Genomic DNA, 19,048 nt, shown 5'->3' on the forward strand with positions numbered 1-19,048 from the left:
AAATTTCATGAGAACGCTCTGACTCCTTGTTGCAGGGCCATTAAAAATACTAAAAGGCATGGGTCCCAGGGTATGTAGAAGAATGTTTTTAAAAGTAAACCTCAGCTTGATGCCTCCCAGTTCTGCACATTATTGATGCTGTCCTTTGGTACCACCTTCGGACTTTGTTACTAACTCGCCTCTTCTGCCTCATAAGTAATAATTTCTCGTGTGACACCATATGATGTCACTAATGTCCAGATAAATTAGATATTCTTTGTCCAGAAAACAGGCTTTCAATAAGATGTCAGCTTTAGCTTGACTGATGTGTTTTGTGAAACACACGCCGCGGGGTTTTTTTCTGGTCATGTCTTCCTCCATGTCTTTTTTCCTTCACTTCTGTCTATTTGAGTGTTCTGAGTGGTGGGGTTTTAACTTTTCAGATCTCTTTTTCTGCTTCACGTGGGCCTTGCATTTGTTATTTTTTAGCAGATGACACTATCTTTGATTTCATAACAGAAATTTTAGTAACATACACATCCAGCAAGAAAAGTGACATTATTACAGAACGTGGGCTGAAGATGGTCCAGCCTCCCCGTGGCTCCTTGGCGCAGGCTTCCTGCACATGGGATAACTTCCGTTTCCATCCGTTCATTCCTTAAGTTGCTTTTTTGCTCCTATATTCAGTGTCATGAAAACCAAGACAAAATATTCAGTTTGGTTTGGCACACAGGCTTAGTTTTCATGCCCCAGTTGATTTGTAATACATGCACTTGTTTCCTCCTTGTTCAGATTTCGGATTCCTTCACCTGTTGGTTTACAATGCTCTGCATAGTTCTCAACTGTCTTTGAAACGTGTCCACTTGTGTCAGAAGTTCTGTCCTCTGGTTTCTCCCTTGCTTTAGGACACAGGTGGGTTTTGCTCCTTTTGACTTAATGAAATTCCAAGGTCTTATGCTGTCGGGATCCACAAAACAGACTCTCTGGTTTATTTCACAGCTAGTTCTCTTCATTTCTGAAAGGCTGCTCTTCTAAAATGGAAAGCCTTGGTTAAAGACCTTATTTGGTTTATCCTGCCATTAATTTAAATTGAATAATTCATGATTGCTTAGCCCAAGATTTCATTGTTATTTGTTTTTTTTGAGACTAATTTTAGTGCCTGTCTCTGCTGCTGGCATTTAGATTGCTCATGTAGCGGCGGAATGAAATTCACATTATTCTTCATGTCATTGCTACATGGAACGCACAAATGTGGCGGTGACGGCAGGTAAAGCTTTAAGCACTAAGATGAATTAATAGCAGTGTGGATTACTGCCAGGTAAGGAGACTAAAATGGCAGTTTTGCAACGATAAGTCCAACATGCGGTTCTATCTGGAAGCACTTGGCACACGTTCATGCTGTCCTGTGCCCTTCATAGGGAACTCGTCGTTTTGACGGTAATGGGTAATTAAAGGGATTTTTCAAGGCCTGTGTTTTCCGGTGCTTACCTATACAGCTACAGTTTTAGGACTGTGTGTAACAAGCAAATGCCATAGGAGGTTGTAAATCAGCAAAATTCTTTTCCTTTCCATGAAGTGGATTCAGTGATTTCTTTATGGCTACTTGTGGTGGCCCAACAACAGAGACATTTTTCCATCCTTCTGGGAGCTGCAGCAGATGAGCCCAGGGTAACACTGTCCTAGACACTCGTCATAGTTCTCCTGGTCAGTTGTAAGGTCAGTTAATTGCAGCATTGATATCCCTTTCTTTAGCTGATCAACAGATGATATGCTTACCATTTTTAAAGCGGTCCCTTATCCTGCGTGAACGGTTTGCAGTCAAATAAGAGATCAGTTTGTTTCCTAAGTGCCGTGCAGCTCCACGCATCACATAGTACAAAACAGGTTCGGTGAAGTGCAGATAGACGTGTCATTCATTTTTGGAGCTGCCACAAGGTTGCAGGAAGGTGTGATTTTGCTGTTCCAGCCAAGGCAATGAGTTGAGCAGTTTATCTCAAGGGTGGCAGAAGCACAACTTCCCACATGCTATCTTGCCCCACATGCTGATTCGTAAGAATTAACTTTCATTTACAGGATAACCAGGATAATTGGCACGTGTCGTTTGTAGTTTTACCCTCTCCAATGCCTTCAATCCTCTCGCTTTTCATCTCAATAAATAAGCAAATATTGGTTGCCTTCTCTAAGGTGAAAGGCACGAAACTCCAGCTAAAAATTATTATAAATTCTGTAAAAATGTCAAGAAGAGGAGCAAGAAGTAAGCTAATATGAATTGTAGTATGTAGTTTGGGGATCTTGCCTCGTATGAATGAAATGTGTCCCTTTCATTCTCTCCTATTCACACTTGCAGCTGCACAAGTGTCATAGGAGCTGTTTAATGCTTGACAGCCTGTTTCAGCTGGGATATCTCATATCCTGGCACAGTCGAAACCTTCATTTACATGGAGAGGAAAGCCTTTTTTTTTTTTCCTTCCTCAGATATTTATGAATAGAAGCTCTATATTTTAGCTTATACTGTATCTCTAATAATCTATCACACATTGGTGTCTGTTGTATCTTCCACCTGAGGCTGTTTTTTCTGCTGTTTATATAGTTTTCTTTTAAATCCAGTTAGCATTCTCAAGTAAAACATACATTTGGGAGTAGGAGACTGTAACCAAATCACTTATTTTAATTCCCGTCACTCTCCTCCTTTGTCTTTCTACCTGGCGGTTGAAAATCTGAACACTTTTTTCCAGCAACCTTATGTTGGAAGAGACAACTTCATATTTATTACACTATGAGGAAAAGCGAGCAGTAGAACTGAAGCGCAAGGTGACAGTTCTCTGGCTGGGTGATGGAATAAAACCATGTGGCTGGAAGAAAATAGTTTTGCAACAACTTGTTTACATCCTTGCAGTGAAAACACAACTCAAAGAAAATCTGATGTTCATCAGAGCTTTAAAAATGTACCAACTGCTTCTTATTATTTAAAGAATAAGAATTGTGCAGAGAAAGTTGAGAGATTATTGGCAGGATCTGGCAGCCTAATGAGGAGCCTTCCCTGCCTCAGATACCTCCGGGGTGCCCAAACTTCTCAGATAAAACTTTGCGTGCCGTGTGTCTGATAGCAACAAAACAACAGTTGCTTTTTGTCATTTACGCACTAGAAGGCCAAGTTAATACAATATTTTCAAATAAACTTACCCTTGTGGTGGTTGGACAGAGCACGGGTGTCTGAGTGTCTACATTTGTCTCTAGCTGGGCTACAGCTGGGGTGGGGTTTTGTGTCTTGACATCATGTAGACTTCATGCTACATGAATCTTCATATAGAACCTGGTATGACCCATGATGATTAACTCTCCCATAGGCAGTACCTGCCTTTCACTGTATTAACCTGGGGCTGGGACACCAGCTCTCAGTTTTGGTTGAAGACAACGGAGTGTGTTACTTACAGTAAGAATGGTTTGCTCCTGATTATTTTCAGCCTTGACCATTTCATTTTTCTCTTGAAAACAGCCATTTCTTCTGTAACTAAAGTTCAGCTTATTTAATGAATGTGTTCCAGATCACTTGCCCTGGCGTGCTGCTGAAAGACAAAGAGCAACTTTATCTCAGTGTCTCTGTACTCGGGCAGTGCAAAAAAACCCAGTGTGTCCCTGCAGCCTTTCCACTCCTCTTCCACGAGAAACTGGTATTTGAAAAGGTAAGATCGCGTGAAGAGCCAATATGAGCCAAATAAAACCCAGCCCAAACTCCACAAAAACTCACTGCAAAGCCCCTGAGCACAAGTAATCACAGTGAAGATGACAGAGTGTTATATGTTCAGTGCAGAGGAGGCGAGTGCCTGTATTACCCGTGTAGTGACTCAAGAGTTATGTGTACCAAAGATTATAATGTATGATGAGACTTTTTAGGTGTTTGTTCATTCTTTTGTGAACTGTCCTTTTTTAGCGTCTGTTTTCCTGGCTTGGAAGAAACTGAATGTTGTTCTAAAAACTACAACAAGTTGAAGAACAAAGACTATACAATATAGGAGAGTCAGCTTAATTTAGTAGAAAGACAGAATAGCAGCTCAAGCCTTTTTGGTGACATCTTTCTCCCTTTGAGATACTTTTTTTCATGGTTTGTCACCAGAATTCCCAGGTTGGTACTCTGGCCTTGTAATTAATAGTTGTTTATCACATATTCTGAGCCCTTCCTAGCTTCATTATTAGTACCACAGGGAAAATGAAACGCAGTATCTTACAGATATGATCTGGCTTCTTGACTACCTATGAATAATACTACTTTGCCCTTTCTAGTTCTTTTCTTTTAAGCATCCCCCAGCACTTTGAAAACCAGACTGAGTAAACATCAATGATACTCTGGTGATGCGGGTAAGATGCAAACAGTGATAATCTCACCAGCTACTGAAGATCAAAAAAAGACTTCTTTAAAGGCAAACGTACCACTAACTACTTAAGTGTAATTTAGGAGAATGGCAAGACACTGGGGTCTATCTGCTTGCATAAGAAGTGAGCAAGAAAGCTGAGAATATCTGTGTTCTTACAAATAGCTGCTAATACCGAATAGGTCTAGATCTGTGTGGAGCACCAGTAGTTGGTGCTTTGAGTGGTTGGTACCTTGAACAGCAACGTGATCTACACCGCTCTGCTGAGACTTCGGTACAGGGTGAGGGGGAAGCCTGTTCCCTGCTGACCATCCAGTGCAACATCCTCCCTGTTCCTTGAAATCTATTCACATGGGATTCCTGAACTCTGTACACAAGTAGTCACTTCCATGAAAATGAAGCTTAAAGTGCTAGTAATATATAAAAGAACATATTCTTCATCTATCAGAATTCTAGTACATTCAGCAATTTATCTTTCTCTCCTGAAATTTTCTCAGACAATACTTATCTCTATGTGTCCAACTCTTCACAATGCCTCCTAATTTAACTATGGGGAGCTAACCCTGGCTGGCTGGAGAGCGTAGGACAAGAACTGCTGGCCTTCAATGAATGTGATCATGTGCCAAATGACAATTGCAGTTTCCTTTCTCCACTGGGGACTGGACTCTTGGCAGCCATCTGAAGTGAGGGAGAATATTGGTCCATCCGATGACTTTGTGCCGTTATTATTATTTATTAATTTCTTTTCCAGGCGTTTGCTGATATAGTTGATCCTGGAGACCTTGTGGAGTTACTGGAACGTAGGTTCTGCTTTTTATGTATACAGTGTTGTATGCATTCGTGTCTTGCATGTATGGGCTCTGAAGACTTTTTGGAGCTTTAAAGTACGTAATAATGTTTCTCTCAGGAGCCTGCTGTCTCAAAAGCTGGTGGGTAACCAATGTTACTTGTTATCATGTACTAAATAAGTAGGACCTTAGCACTAGAGGGTTTTCAGAATAGAAGATTTGTTGTCAGTGCAGGCAGAGGATTTTTGCTGTCTGGTTACTAGAAACTTACCCAAAACACCATTACCTAACAAAAATGACTCTGGAAATGTGTGCTACGTGCTTGAGAACAGGAAAAGGGTAAAAAGCCATCATTAATGGAAAATCCAGCTGGTTATCCAGATAGGCAATTGATTTCTTTGTCTGATCATTTATTTGATTAATTTCCAAATAATATAAGCATAAACATTCCATTTTTGTAAAATTATTCTTTTCATTTTTTGAGAAGATTCTCATGAAAAACCTGTTTTCCTTTCTAGTTGACACCGCGGTACTTGAACTAATACAGCTCGTTCCTCCAGGTATTGTATCAGTCTCTTCATCAATTATGCAGTTTAACAGGTGAATTTCCATAAGGACATTGCCCATTAGAGCACAATCACGTTTGTCCAGCACACAAACAACATAGAAACCTCTTCAGCAAATAGTCCTCTGAATAGGAAATGTTAATAGATCAAGAGGATCTTGTTCTTCAAAAGGAATAATAGCTGAATATTGAAATGTATCATAAACAGGCTTAGGAAAGTGATCATATTTTAAAAATGCAAAATAAACTGAAGTCATGCAGTGCACACCTATTAACCGCATCACAATTCCCTTGCAAAGTGGCGGTCGGTGGAATTGCAAAGTGCATAATCTTGTTCTCAGAATGACTCTTTTTCCCCTTCCGTTTTACTGGTGACCATTGGGAAAACTCTCATCTCACCGTAAGCATTACAGGTCTCTTGGGATACGTGAGGATCATAAATAGCGATTTGTCATACTTGTGTTATTGGTTTGTGTGATTATAAAAATCTATTTTAATGAAATTCAAGTGTTCCCACGAATAAAGTAAATCTGCATTTTATTGGAAATAAAGTCAAGTTTTAAAGAAGACTCGTTTGGAAACTGCGGTATTAAAAGCGCTCTCTGTCACTTGTCCTTAGTGCTTCCAAGGAAACAATTGCTTCTCTCAGGTGCCTCACCAGACTGTTCACTTAAAGAAATGTACTCAACGTGGATTTTGTTGTGGGAAGGTACAACATCTTGGATAAGGAATTTAATTTTGGGGGTCAGAGGTAGTTGTGATGCGGCCAACATAAGCTGACAAGATGACTGCAATAGCACAATTTAAATGTTTATAATATACTTGCAAGGTTTTCCCCTAAAGACAGTATATCTTGTTCTAAGTAGCAAACCAGGATAGTGAGAGAATCCTGAGATAATGATTTTGATGTTGGCTTGCATTTCTCTCTTACTGCTATGCCTCTATTACTATTCTGTAATATGGAATACTGCGGTTTCATAAGGAATTGGCTGCCATTAAAAAAACCTACTAGTTTGTTCTGTGGCACGGAAGGGAAAGAAAGAGGAAGACTACTGACAAATTGCCGGGAGAAAGGTTCTCCTGTGTCTCTCGAAGGCTGTGTTAACTGCTCTGTAGTTTTGTTACCAGAGCAGTGAAACTTTCCGAGTAGGTTCTGCACATTCCTGCTACTGGTTTAACTTAATGAGGTTATTTCCTAGTGTGATATGAGTTTTAGAGCCATGCTGTTAATTTGTAAAGAACAGAATTTATCTTAGTTTCAATGTGGTTCTGTGTGTTGGGTCTTTTTCCAATTAAAGTATGTATTTTCTTTTTTAGTAGGAGAAATTCTAGCTACGTATGAAGAAAATACAAGAGATTTCCTGTTCCCTGACCCTAAGCTTACCTGTGGGCACCACGGTTTAGATCGGGAGATTTTAATGAAGAGATCCTCTTCTTTTCCAGTGAGTGAATATCTGTGGATTGTATTTATGATACAGTGTGTTTCACTAAGAAACCCCTTGAACTACTTCAAATGAGAAGTGATCACTTCTGACAGGTTTCGCCATTTCAGGTGTCGAATGTACAAATCCGCAGTTGAACTTTGGTAAATGTGCAGTCTGTTTTTCAAAATGCTTCAAGAAACTATTTAATGTGAAAAAGTTAGTTTCCACTTGGTTTGCAACGTGGCACCATGACAGGTCTTACGTTCAGTTTAATCTGTGCTGCGGTTGAACGAGGCGAGAGAAGAGGGACGTGTCATATCAACCTCACCGTTCTCAATACATAAGCATAGCCTTTTGTTTCAGATCATTGTTGGTACAGTCAGTACAAACGTCCAGTGCTGTGCTGTCTGACCTGTGGGGCTCTTTGGGGTGCAAGATCACCGCTAAAATAATAAGTAACTAACTGAAATTTAGCTTAGTGCCCCATGGTTGTTTTTCAGTTCCAAAGCCTGTTTCTTAATGTCTGTTCAGGCCATTCACACTCATTTAGTAACTTGCCTCTTCTACAGTTTCAAAAAAGCTTTGATAAATGGCAATAATTGGCAGAATGAGCGCAATTAATTAGTGTTAATTTTCTGTAGATAAGGGCTGAAGTACGTAGTGAATGAAAATGAATTTCTCTCACACATAGAGTTTGGCTGGTGAATCTTAGATGTCAGTGGAATGACTCAGGAAGGCACTTTGAAGATGATGGTGATGATGTGGGAGATGTGGTTTGGGATTTGCTTTCTCTGTTGTGTTTTTGTTACGCTTTACTAGTGGAGTGGCAGGACATTCGGATTGGAAAGACAGAGACTCAGTTGCCCTGTCTGTTGGGATTGGATTAAAAACATATGGCAGGAGGGAAATGCTGGTTAGAGGTCATTGGTATCTTTAACTGCTAACATTTGGCTGGTATAATCTTTACCCTGCAAGGGCAACCTGGAAATTGCTCAGTCACTTGCAATTACAAGTGCTAATTTGTTTTCTCATGCTCTGTTACATTTGAATGAATGAAAGGTGTGATTTTGTGATACAAGATATATGGTTATGCAGCAGCTTAAACTGTCCCTGCAAAAATGGCCACTGTTTTTTGGCCATAGCATCTCCTTGATATGACTTATCCTATGCACGTTAGGGGTGACTCAAGAGAGGCACTGGGACAGTGTTGCTTTCAGATTTCTTATAGAAAAAGTTCTTTTCTGGTGTTGAGCAAGGATAGGGAGGGAGCCACAGATGAGGTGGTATTAGCAAAACGGTTTCAGATTTTTTGTAAATGCAATATAGTAAGTTTTTGTAGAAGACAGCCACTGAAGAAGTTTGGGGGGTTTTGTTGGACTGAGTTCTTTAATACAGAAATCATGTCTTTTCGAAGAAAGAGAAGATGCCATAATATGAGAACAGTCATTTGGTTGTGCAGCCACACTGTGGTAGCTTTAAAAATTTGACTGATATGAGACAGAAATGTACTTTCCATGTCCTTGGGAGCAGAACAGATGAAATCCATCTTTGCCCTGGAACGAGGCCAGTGGAAGCATCCGTTGCTCCATCCCATCTCCACTGCAGAAAGAACAGTTTAGGAAAGAATATTGGCACACTGACCCCATTTTCCGGAAGAATAAAGAAGGTGTGTTTGCTGTAATTGGAGGGAGCTTCTCAAAAAGAAGTTGTGGTTCCTCTCCTTGCTTGCCAATGGGATACCCATGAGAGGATTCTTACCTGCAGTAGAAATGCAGTCTCCAATGTCTCCATCTTCTAGTGTTCCCTGAGCTTTACTGGCAAGTATCTCCTGCTGACTCTGCCCGCACCACGTGTTGTATGTGTACGCTGAGCAAAAGGGAAGGCGTTAAATACGTTCGTGAGAACCCTGACATTATTTCTGTGCTAGTCAAGCCATGTTCTTCCCACATGAGAAGTTATTTATAGCTAGCTGAGATGGTGAATATTTTTGACTGACAGCTGTGCTTCAGTGGCACTTTGATTCCAAATAAATTTGCCTTTTATTAAAATAAAAAAAGGTAGCACCAGCAAGGTGGCGGGTGTGGAGTTCAGCTTGGCAGTGACAAGCGGTGTCTGAGTAACGCTGCTAATCTGCCACTTGGAAGGAATCCCAAGCTGCGGGGATCAGAACTCCTGCAGAAATCTGCCACGTGGCTGATAACGTCTCTGCCGAAATGTCTTGCGAGGTTTTCAAACACAACGCGCATACGAGATGTGCCTCCAGTTATCTCTCCTGGCCCAGTGTTGCCCAGCTGAGGCTTTTGCTGGCTCTCCTGTGTTTCTCTGCCTTTCTGAAAGTGCTTAAGCCTTGACTGGTGGTGACTTCTTACGGACGTTCTTATCTCCATTCCCACCCTCCTGCAGTGTTTGCCACGTTACATAAACCAGTTTCTTTTGAGTTATACTGTCTGTCAATAGCACATCAAAACAAGACCTTCTGTTATATTCATATTTAGTTTTTTAAACCACAGCTATGTCCTCTTGCCCCTTACAGTCAAAAACAAATATTAGACTTCTTTTTTGCCTTGCATTCTTCTAAACATGAACCACCTTTACAGTTTTTCTATGATTAAATTAATATTATGTCCATATCACATCTGTTTAATGACTGGTACAGAAAGACTGAGAGGCCTATTGAGGGCTGCAGACAGCACTCAGACAGAGGTAGAGGAACAGATCCCCAAAACCTTCTGGCTGGATTTTCATTTACAGTTGTGTTTGGGGCTATACAGCAATTTTTGTGTAAAACTTTACTGAATATCCTTCTGCAATCCCTAGTTTGGGAACTGCAGAGAACAGAAAAACCCTGATTGCTTTTGGCCGTGATACAACCCCAGGTTCCAGTATAAGTTGGGGAATGAGCTGTTGGAGAGCAGTGTAGGGGAAAGGGAGCTGGGGGTCCTGGGGACAGCAGGGTGACCATGAGCCAGCACTGGGCCCTTGTGGCCAGGAAGCCAATGGGACCTGGGGTGGGTTAGAAGGGGGTGGTCAGTAGGTCAGAGAGGTTCTCCTGCCCCTCTGCTCTGCCCTGGGGAGACCACACCTGGAATCTTGTGTCCAGTTGTGGCCCCTCAGTTCCAGCAGGACAGGGAACTGCTGGAGAGAGTCCAGCGCAGCCACCAAGATGCTGCAGGGAGTGGAGCATCTCCCGTGTGAGGAAAGGCTGAGGGAGCTGGGGCTCTGGAGCTGGACAAGAGGAGACTGAGGGGGGACTCATTCCTGGGGATCAATATGGAAAGGGGGAGTGTCAGGAGGATGGAGCCAGGCTCTTCTGGGTGACACCAGTGACAGGACAAGGGGTAATGGGTGCAAACTGGAACACAAGAGGTTCCACTTGAATTTGAGAAGAAACTTCTTCCTGGTGAGGGTGGCAGAGCCTGGCCCAGGCTGCCCAGGGGGGTTGTGGAGTCTCCTTCTCTGCAGACATTCCAACCCGCCTGGACACCTTCCTGTGTAACCTCATCTGGGTGTTCCTGCTCCATGGGGGGATTGCACTGGATGAGCTTTCCAGGGCCCTTCCAACCCCTGACATTCTGGGATTCTGTGATATCCTTGCCTATGTATGTGAGTGCCATCCACATTCCCACTCCACAAACCATTTCTCTGAAGAAACCATGGTTTTGTGTGGGGTTTTTTTTTAGCTATGAGCATTTAACAATTGTGTAATCATTCTCAGTCTCTCTAAGAGCAGTAGGTGCTCTGTTGTTGCTTTTTATAGAAGATTTACTAATTCCGCTGTGTCCTTTTTTGAATTGTTGATAGCACTTGACAATTCATTAGTAAGAAAAATAAGTTGATTAAAGACGGTCAGCTTTCAAATCTCTTTAAATGCCATAACTTGACTTGATTGAATCCTGGAGTCTGTTAATTGCTATGACTGAGCTTTCTTGGCATTTTTGTCATTTGAATTCCATAATCTTACCTGCGGCTGGATCATAGTCCCTTATGGGAAATCAGTGTGTGTTTGGGCAGGTGGTAGAGAATAGTTTGGTTCAGCGGGAGACTTGACTCATGAAATTCTTGCTAATTGTTAAGAATGTGGGGCAGAGTCACAAACAGACCAGCTCCTTTTCATTGCGCAGGGATTTTGTGTGTTCATGTGCCCATAGGTGCCTTTGAGCAGCAAACCCTGGGCCGAAAGAAGAGAGGGTGGAAAGTTCTAGGGACACTTGAGTCACTCTTTGCTTCTACGATGCACATAGATGATTCCCATTTGTTTACAGAACATGTGGCTTTTAGTCTTTTATGCCTTTTAAATGTTGCTGGTTTGGGAAATGATGCTTGTGTGTCATAATCTCTGCCATTTACACCCAGTACATTTTGTAGATGTTGGCCGATTCTAGCTAAATTTGATGGGAAACAGAGCTCACAAAGGTGTTTTGTTTCTAGACATGGCTGCAGTAAAAGAAGATGAGTTGAATGGGAAGTGTTGGCCATGTAAAGATGGAAGGACCTGCTGGCATTTAGTACATGCGCACTGGTTGACCAGGAGGCCCAGCTGGACCTCACTGACTCCAGACTGGTCAAACTGGTCGAACTTGCCATCCATGTGTGTACAAAGAGTTTGAAAGTGCAACGTGGTTGTAAAACATGGGAGACAATCCACAGAAATCAGACTTTGCTCTAGTGGTTATGGAGTAAAGGGTATTGCTAATTAAGGGGATTGTTACTGTTACAAAGGAAAAGCTTTTGCAGTGAAACTGACTCATTTTCAAAATGTTTTTACAAAAAAGATCACACAATTGAATCTAGTTGTAAATAAGTTTCCAGAGTTTGCATCAACGAAACTTCTAGGGAATGACTGGAATTGGTATTGATGCTATATAGCATGGCATGACAAATCTTTCAAAATGCTTTTGACAAAGAAATGTATTGAAACAAAAGTCAGGCCTTAATTGTTGTACGAAAGCAATATAATCATCTGTAATTGAATTGTCAGAAATGCAAATGTTAGCATCTTGACATTTACCATTGCTGTTCTGTCTTTTCTAATTATCTTTATTAAAGGCTGAAATTAACAAAGGAAATGGCTGAAAATTAGGAATGGTTTGTTACATTAGGTGACATTTACTTCTTTGATACCCTTTATCTTGAGTTGGAGCTTGATGTTCAATTATTGTCTCTCTTCTAGGGAATTGCACCAAAATTGAGATTTTCTACAAGCTCCCTTATTACAGAAAGTCTGTTAAGCTCAGGAAGGAGTCACGTACAGGTTGGCATAATTTAATTGTTTGCAATTTAATTTCTAGATTTAATATTGATAGCCTTGCTTCCAATTTTTGCATGTGCTGCTCACTTCAAACTTTCCTCGTCCTTTTGTTGTGGCTAAAGCTGTTGTCATGGGTGCTTGACAACTTGATTACATTTTTAATCAAGTATGAGTAAAGAGTGGGGTTGGTGCACGACAGTAAATGCTGAGAGTTGCTTGAATCTGAAACAATTATCAGCTGCGCTGTTGTAGGATCAGCCGAAGTGTCAATCCCGGGTGTATTGGAGGTGGGAAGTTGCCTTCTCACCCTTCCTTACTGACACTTAAAATTAAGGTGGGACAATGAAAGCCAGGTGAAGGCAGAAGATACATTATGCCAGCCAAACCAATTAATTTGTTTTCCATAACAATATCAGTAATAGCAATGGAAATGGAGATTTCTGTTGAAAAGGCTGTCACCAGTGTTAATCTGGAAATGCAGCGAACAAAGCTGAAGGTGAAGCAGCAGAACAGATCGGGGTGTTTGCTCATTTGGCAGCGCTCTCCTGTGGTCTCACGGACTGCAATTTTGGTTGGGTTTCCCGGCACAAGCTGTCACGTGAAGTTACTCATGTCGTCCTTTTTTGCTGTTTAATTGACAAATGGTACAGCACCATCAAAATGGAATGGCTGTCAGGAAGGCTTGCGTGCAAAGAGGGTTAGATGGCTCTGCCCTGTTAGTGGCATTGCTAATTAATTCACACAAGTTTCTTCCAGATTTAGCAACTAAAATGTATTGAGACACTTAGATAAGGAATTAAAAAACTCAGCACAGTCTAATTCTGCTGAAACTGAAGTTAATCTTAGAGAGTTAGGTCTGGTTTTGTTTTGGCCGGTTCCATGTTCTGGTTTCCCAGCTCCACAAGTGCTGGTACAGACATGAGAAAGCGAGCGGCTTGAGTTGTCTGTGTGGAACCAGATCCAACTGTGTTGATGCAAAACAAACACACAGCCTCATGGATCACCGTGATCCAAGAGAATATAAATATCCGAGAATGTAGTTAGACTTCTTGGGAGGCTTTAGGCAACTGTAAATGAATATAATTTAAACGACTAGATAGGCTTCATTTTAATTTGTAGGTTTTATTTTAAAATATACAAATTTTAAAATGTTAAAAGATGTTTAAACGTGAAAAAATGCTTCAAATCTGTGTGTGTCCAATCCAGGTAAAGTTTGTGTTCAATGAACTTGTGATGAAATTCACTTTAATTTTTTACAGTCTCTGTACATTAACTGTGTGAGAAAGTTAAGTGGTTAAGTTAATTGGTAAGTATCAGACGTCTCACCTGTAGTGATGGATGTGTGGTTTAACCCCTTCTGGTTTCAGAGAAAATGGGAAATACATTGTTGTTTTTAAAATCGCTGTTTGACGATAGTTTTGTGAGGGGAACTTCAGCTGACGTGGCATCCGTTTCTGTTAAAATGATTAGTCCCATGTTGGCCTTATTTTCAGCGCTCGATCCTTGCTCTGCATGCTGTCCAAGCGGATCATTCCTCTTTTTCGCTCTAGGGTGATTTGGATTGGACGCATCACTCAACCCCAAATGGAAAATTGCGAATAAAGTTACCAAAGGAAAACCCTCTTTCAGCTGAGAAAAGGAGGCCCGGCTTAGCACCAAAGAACTACCAGCAGCCTACTATAGCTTCTAAATCACGGTCTCCATCTCCATACACGAAAAGACGAATGTGTGAGCTGTCAGAAGAAGCCAGGCAGCGACTGGCCCATTTAAACCTCGGGCCTTACAAATTCAGAAGAGAAACTGATAAACCTCCATTTGTAGTTAGACGGGTTTGTATTCTCTCCAAGCTGCTTCCAGCTTAAGCTCAGATCAAATATTGTGCTTTCGCTAAATACCGCTCCAAAAATTCCTTCAGCTCTTAGTTTAGATGAATGATTTTTCTCTCCTTAATAGTCTGTCACATAGTGATTTAAATGCAAAATTAACTAAAATAAAATTTCCTTTATCCATGTTAGTAACAGACAAAGATCAAATTCTTTCATGAGTGTCTTGGTTAAATTCTCCGAGGCCCGATTTCTTTTCTTCCAGTGCACTAGACAGGATAATAGGTGTATAAATTCAGCTTGAAAGAAATTGATATTGGTATTAAAAATTCCTGAATAAGACTTTAAAGAAAGAGTATCTACTCACATTAGAAACACTTACACTTCCTCGCTTTCAACTTATTTTATGTTGGCATCCTGTGATCTTGGAAAGGCGTCCTCTGCTCAGAGCGACATCTCCAACACTTTGACTCAGGGTTCACAACCAGCCCGACTTCAGCACCTGCATAAGGACTTTTTGCAACTGTACTTGAAAAAATGTTCTGAAATTAGGTCCTTATTTAAAGAAGCTGTGGTTAAGTGCTTTAATACAAAGGGACTGAATACCCCAGCCTCTTGGAGGATTATATTCTTTTTTTTTTAATCTTTATGTTTTTAATGATTGCAACAAACCTTTAGTTTTATAATAAAACACCATTTTGAATGTGTAGGCGCAGAGATGGGATTCTTCTGATTTTGTTCTGTGACATTATGATTTGGCTACAATTTTGGACACTTGTCACAGCCATTGAGATAATCTAGTGTTTAATTAGTTTGCTTCTCACCTTATTTAATTTTTCTCTAGTTTATGTACAAATGAATTAATAATATCTTGTCAAATTTTAGAATTCTTTTCCAAGTTTTATTCTACGTATCGATACCTTTTAGAAATGCAAATTAGCCTTAATAAGCCATTAATCATTCATCAACCTACTGTTTATCTCTCAGATATATTTCCTTTAGCTCCTTTTAATCTATTCTTCTGGGGTTTTTTGATCTATAAGTGAAGTTCACGGTTTAATTATAGCATCTTGAAACACTGATTATTGATTGTGATTGCTTGGTTAAGTTAGTACAATAAAAGGAAAAAGCTTGTTTCCCAATGTACCGTATCCTGACCGTCACGGCCTTTCTGGATTGAGGATGCTCCTTTTGGGCCTTCTTACTGCTGAGGACTTTTTTGGCCTGGAGATTTTGTGTTACATGAAGATTAAAATTAGATCATGTTAAACGTAACTTTATTAATTAGGAAGAGATCCGTATCTCTCCTGGTGAGATCTGAACTGTTTGGAATAACTATGAGATACTGAGAATTGTTTAAAAGGACTGCAGACATTGTAGATGAAGAAGAAGCCCTGATATTCAGGGCTTTCTAGATCTTTCTAGTACTGTTTTTGTTTATGCATGGGGATGCTAATACACGTGAACAAAGTGTTGTTGAAATAGTTTAAACTAGTATTTAAATAAGAGTAAAATATTTCAGAACAGACCAGATGTGATCTTATGGATGGAAACAGAAAAAATAGCAATGGATACATCCAATACTGAGCATTTTAACAGTATTTTTACTTCAGGTTGACCAACCGAGTCCTGGTATTACACTTTCTACCTGGTGTCCCACACGAGAAAGCCCAGTGGAAGCTTGGACCAAGCTAGACCATGGTCAGTGTTTTCTATTATGTATCTTATTAATGCTCTTGTTCTCTGCAGTAGTTTAGTGAGGTTGATTTGGTTTGGCTTGTGTTTTGGTGTGGTGTTTGTTTTATTTCAAAAAGTCAGTGTGTAATGGAGAAAACAGCTGTTATTCCTAGGAACAGCAGGAATGGTGAATAAGGTACTGCGGCAAAAGGGTGTTTTGAATAGCACTTTACCTCATGAAACTTGGAACATAGTTCTACACGCTATAAGAGTAGGAGTAGCAAGCAGCAGAGCCCAGGCGGGTGCTTTGTGTCACTCCATCTGCTTGGATGAGTTGGGACCGTGGAGCAAACCTGCGCCACCGTCTGTGGGTGTCGTGCTCAGGCGTGGAATATCGATCATTTTGAAGTTCAAGGACTATGTTTCTTCAAAAATGCGTCATGTTTATTCCAGCAGAATTTCTGAGCAGTGGATCAGTGATATACCATTATTAATGAGCATCCAGGATGTGCTCAGTTATCTGCCTCGGCATTCATTGGTATGAGTAAGTGAGGGTTTAGTAAAAGATGTGGGACCAGAAATTCGAGGAATTCCACTAAAACTTGATTTTATTGTATGTGTCTGGCAATATGAGGATTTTAATGAGTCTCATCAGTATTTGTTTGTTATATGTGTTCTGCCTCATTTTTATCGCACCTCCTCACTGATTATGAATTGTTATATAGCAAATTGTTATGAACTTGTTATTCTACATTTTTTCTTTGTAGCAGCGCCGGGTGCAGAATTTTAAAGGTTTCCCATTCCCCTTGGGGCCATACTTATCAATCTGGAGTAGCTGATAATGTAAGAGACCTGTTGTCATCCGATACCATTGCAGTCACAAAATTAGTTAGTTGGTGGTTTCTTGCCAGTGGTTCAGAGACCAAAATCTACCTGGGTGTTACTATCCAGAGGATTCACTGGTCACTTGCCTGTATCTTGAGGCTTAACTGTAACTTCTGAACAAAACCCAGATTCCTAGGAGTAGAACTCTTAATACTGACAGTACAGGTGAGTCCTGGTTTGCTTTATGTGCAGGTACTAATTAGAGGAGGGTCTTTACGATGCTGCGCAGCACAGAAGAACCTGCTTGGGCTTGGGTCACAGCACGAGGCTTGTTCAGTAGGGACAGGTTGAAGCGATCAAGAAGCCAGACAGAATTTAATGCCAGTCCCTCAGGGATGAGATGTATGTTGACATGGGTGAAACATCCTAAATCAGTATGGACCCAATAGCTTCCCTCCGTGTTTCCGTGGGCTCCGTACTCGTGTTTGTGGGTTAGTGGTGAGGGAAGGAATAAGAGGTGCTGGAAGGAGGGAGAGATGGTCATTGGGAAGCTTGTTCAGAAAGGTTAGTAAGGTAGCGTAATGTATGTCAGAATTTTTTGGGGAATGGCAGAGCTTGATTTTTATATTGATTTAGGCAATTAATAGCTTAGCAAATTGTCTATGCAGAAGATGACGCTTACACTGATTCATTACATTGTATCCCATTAAATGCAAAGTCATTATTTTCAGCCAAAGAAAGTGATTTCCTGAAATATTCTGAGGAGACTGTTTAGAATTTCACAGTGTAGTTTAACAAATAACAAATGGCTCCAGTGCTGTCTGGGAGGCTATTTTGTAAAAGATTTCATAACATTTTGAGCATTTGGATTTTCTTTGAATCCTTATGGGATACACCTTTTCTCTTTCTCCAGATCCGTCTCTCCTCGGTAGCTACAGGCCCAAGAAAGCCCATGTGAGTACTTTGAAGTGCTGTTGCTTACAAGTCGTTTTTTGGGGAGCTCTGACTGAGAAGGATTGTCCTCCATAGGTATTTTTGAAACTTCATCTACTTTGGTATAAAAGGCAAGAAAAGAGACATTTTAAAATCAGATCTGGCCTGGCTTAAGCCTGCTCACAGATCATTTACAAGTAGAAACGTGAAACTTAACACTCCATAAGACACTCACGCCTGTAGGTACAGACCTGGCTTCTCCTTGGCGTTAAGGCTCGTGACAAGGCTGTAGAAGAGCCTTAAAGGCAGTTTGCATTTGCTTTCCCGGTCATTCCGAGAGCACGTTTTATTCCAGAATTGTATGCACAGGTAGCACTGGTACAACTCACAAGCCACTCTTGTGGTATTTCACATCCTTGCTTTTTCAGATTGTAGCTGCTTTGTGTATTGAACAGATCTGACAATGTCACAGTCCCTTTTTTTAATATTTTTTTTTAATTCTTTCCATCCTCATTTAGTTGGTTTTGCCTGTGTTCCTAAATACTGTAGAAACTGGGGGTTTAGGTATTTAATTACATATACCCATCTAGACTTCCTAATGGCTGGGAAAATTGATGATAACAGAGAGGAGAAAAGAAAGGGAATTAAAAGGATAAACCTTGTTAAGCGTGCTTTTGTCAGATTCTAAACTTTTATTACCAAGATCGCAGTTTTGTGTACCACGCAAGTCTAATATGTTGTCGCCCTCGTGGATTGTTCCATGGCTTTAAATGAGAAATTGTAAAGAAAATAGTGGATTTCTAATCGGAATGCTGAATATGGAGTTGTTGGGTTTGTGGTGTGTTTGGGTTTTGTTTTGCTTTTTTGCATGGTGGCTGTTTTAAGGTTGTGTCGTCCCCTTCATCCCTCTGCCTCCCAATGGGGAAGCAGGTTTTGGAGCAGTCGTTGTCTGCAGAGCACACATAGCTGAGCCACAGCTTAATTCATCATGTTCTTGATGCCTCTAATCACTTGTGATTCCCACAAAATCAGGCCTGAAGAGAACGTATCTTTTTCTTGCCAGAAATCTAATATAGTTTTGTCTAAGAGCAGCTGTTGCCCAAAGCTGAGGGCAAAAAAACCCCTGCAGCCTGGAAAGAGCTAATGAATAACCTGATTATTGTTTGCCTGCTTTTGTTGTGAGGTTTTATTTCTTGGTTTGTTTTCCTCAGCTTTAGGAAACAACTCCTGTAACAGTTCCTGTTCCAGGTAAAATTAGACATTTTAGTGGTATGTTTCAGGTTAAAAGGAATTATGAAAGGAGTAACTAGTATGGCGAAGAGTGAATAGAAGATTAGTAGATGGGCCTTTGTTTTCCCTCGAGGAACAGCAAATCATGACAAAAAAAGGTCTGAGAAGAAGATGCCCCACGCCGAG

General features: G+C 40.7%; 1 protein-coding gene across 1 annotated transcript in view; it reads left to right on the forward strand.

Annotated features, from left to right (window-relative positions):
* Positions 1-19,048, forward strand: part of SPATA6 (spermatogenesis associated 6) — a 43,135-nt gene that overhangs the window by 2,360 nt on the left and 21,727 nt on the right. Inside the window, exons 2-9 of the mRNA XM_082052441.1 lie at positions 3,525-3,662; positions 5,101-5,149; positions 5,656-5,697; positions 7,020-7,144; positions 12,297-12,377; positions 13,925-14,203; positions 15,811-15,898; positions 17,613-17,653. Coding sequence (XP_081908567.1) covers positions 3,525-3,662; positions 5,101-5,149; positions 5,656-5,697; positions 7,020-7,144; positions 12,297-12,377; positions 13,925-14,203; positions 15,811-15,898; positions 17,613-17,653 — 843 coding nt within the window. The remainder of the gene's footprint in view (positions 1-3,524; positions 3,663-5,100; positions 5,150-5,655; positions 5,698-7,019; positions 7,145-12,296; positions 12,378-13,924; positions 14,204-15,810; positions 15,899-17,612; positions 17,654-19,048) is intronic.

Source organism: Streptopelia decaocto (assembly GCF_964273445.1).
Source record: "Streptopelia decaocto genome assembly, chromosome: 5".
Taxonomy (NCBI): domain Eukaryota; kingdom Metazoa; phylum Chordata; class Aves; order Columbiformes; family Columbidae; genus Streptopelia; species Streptopelia decaocto.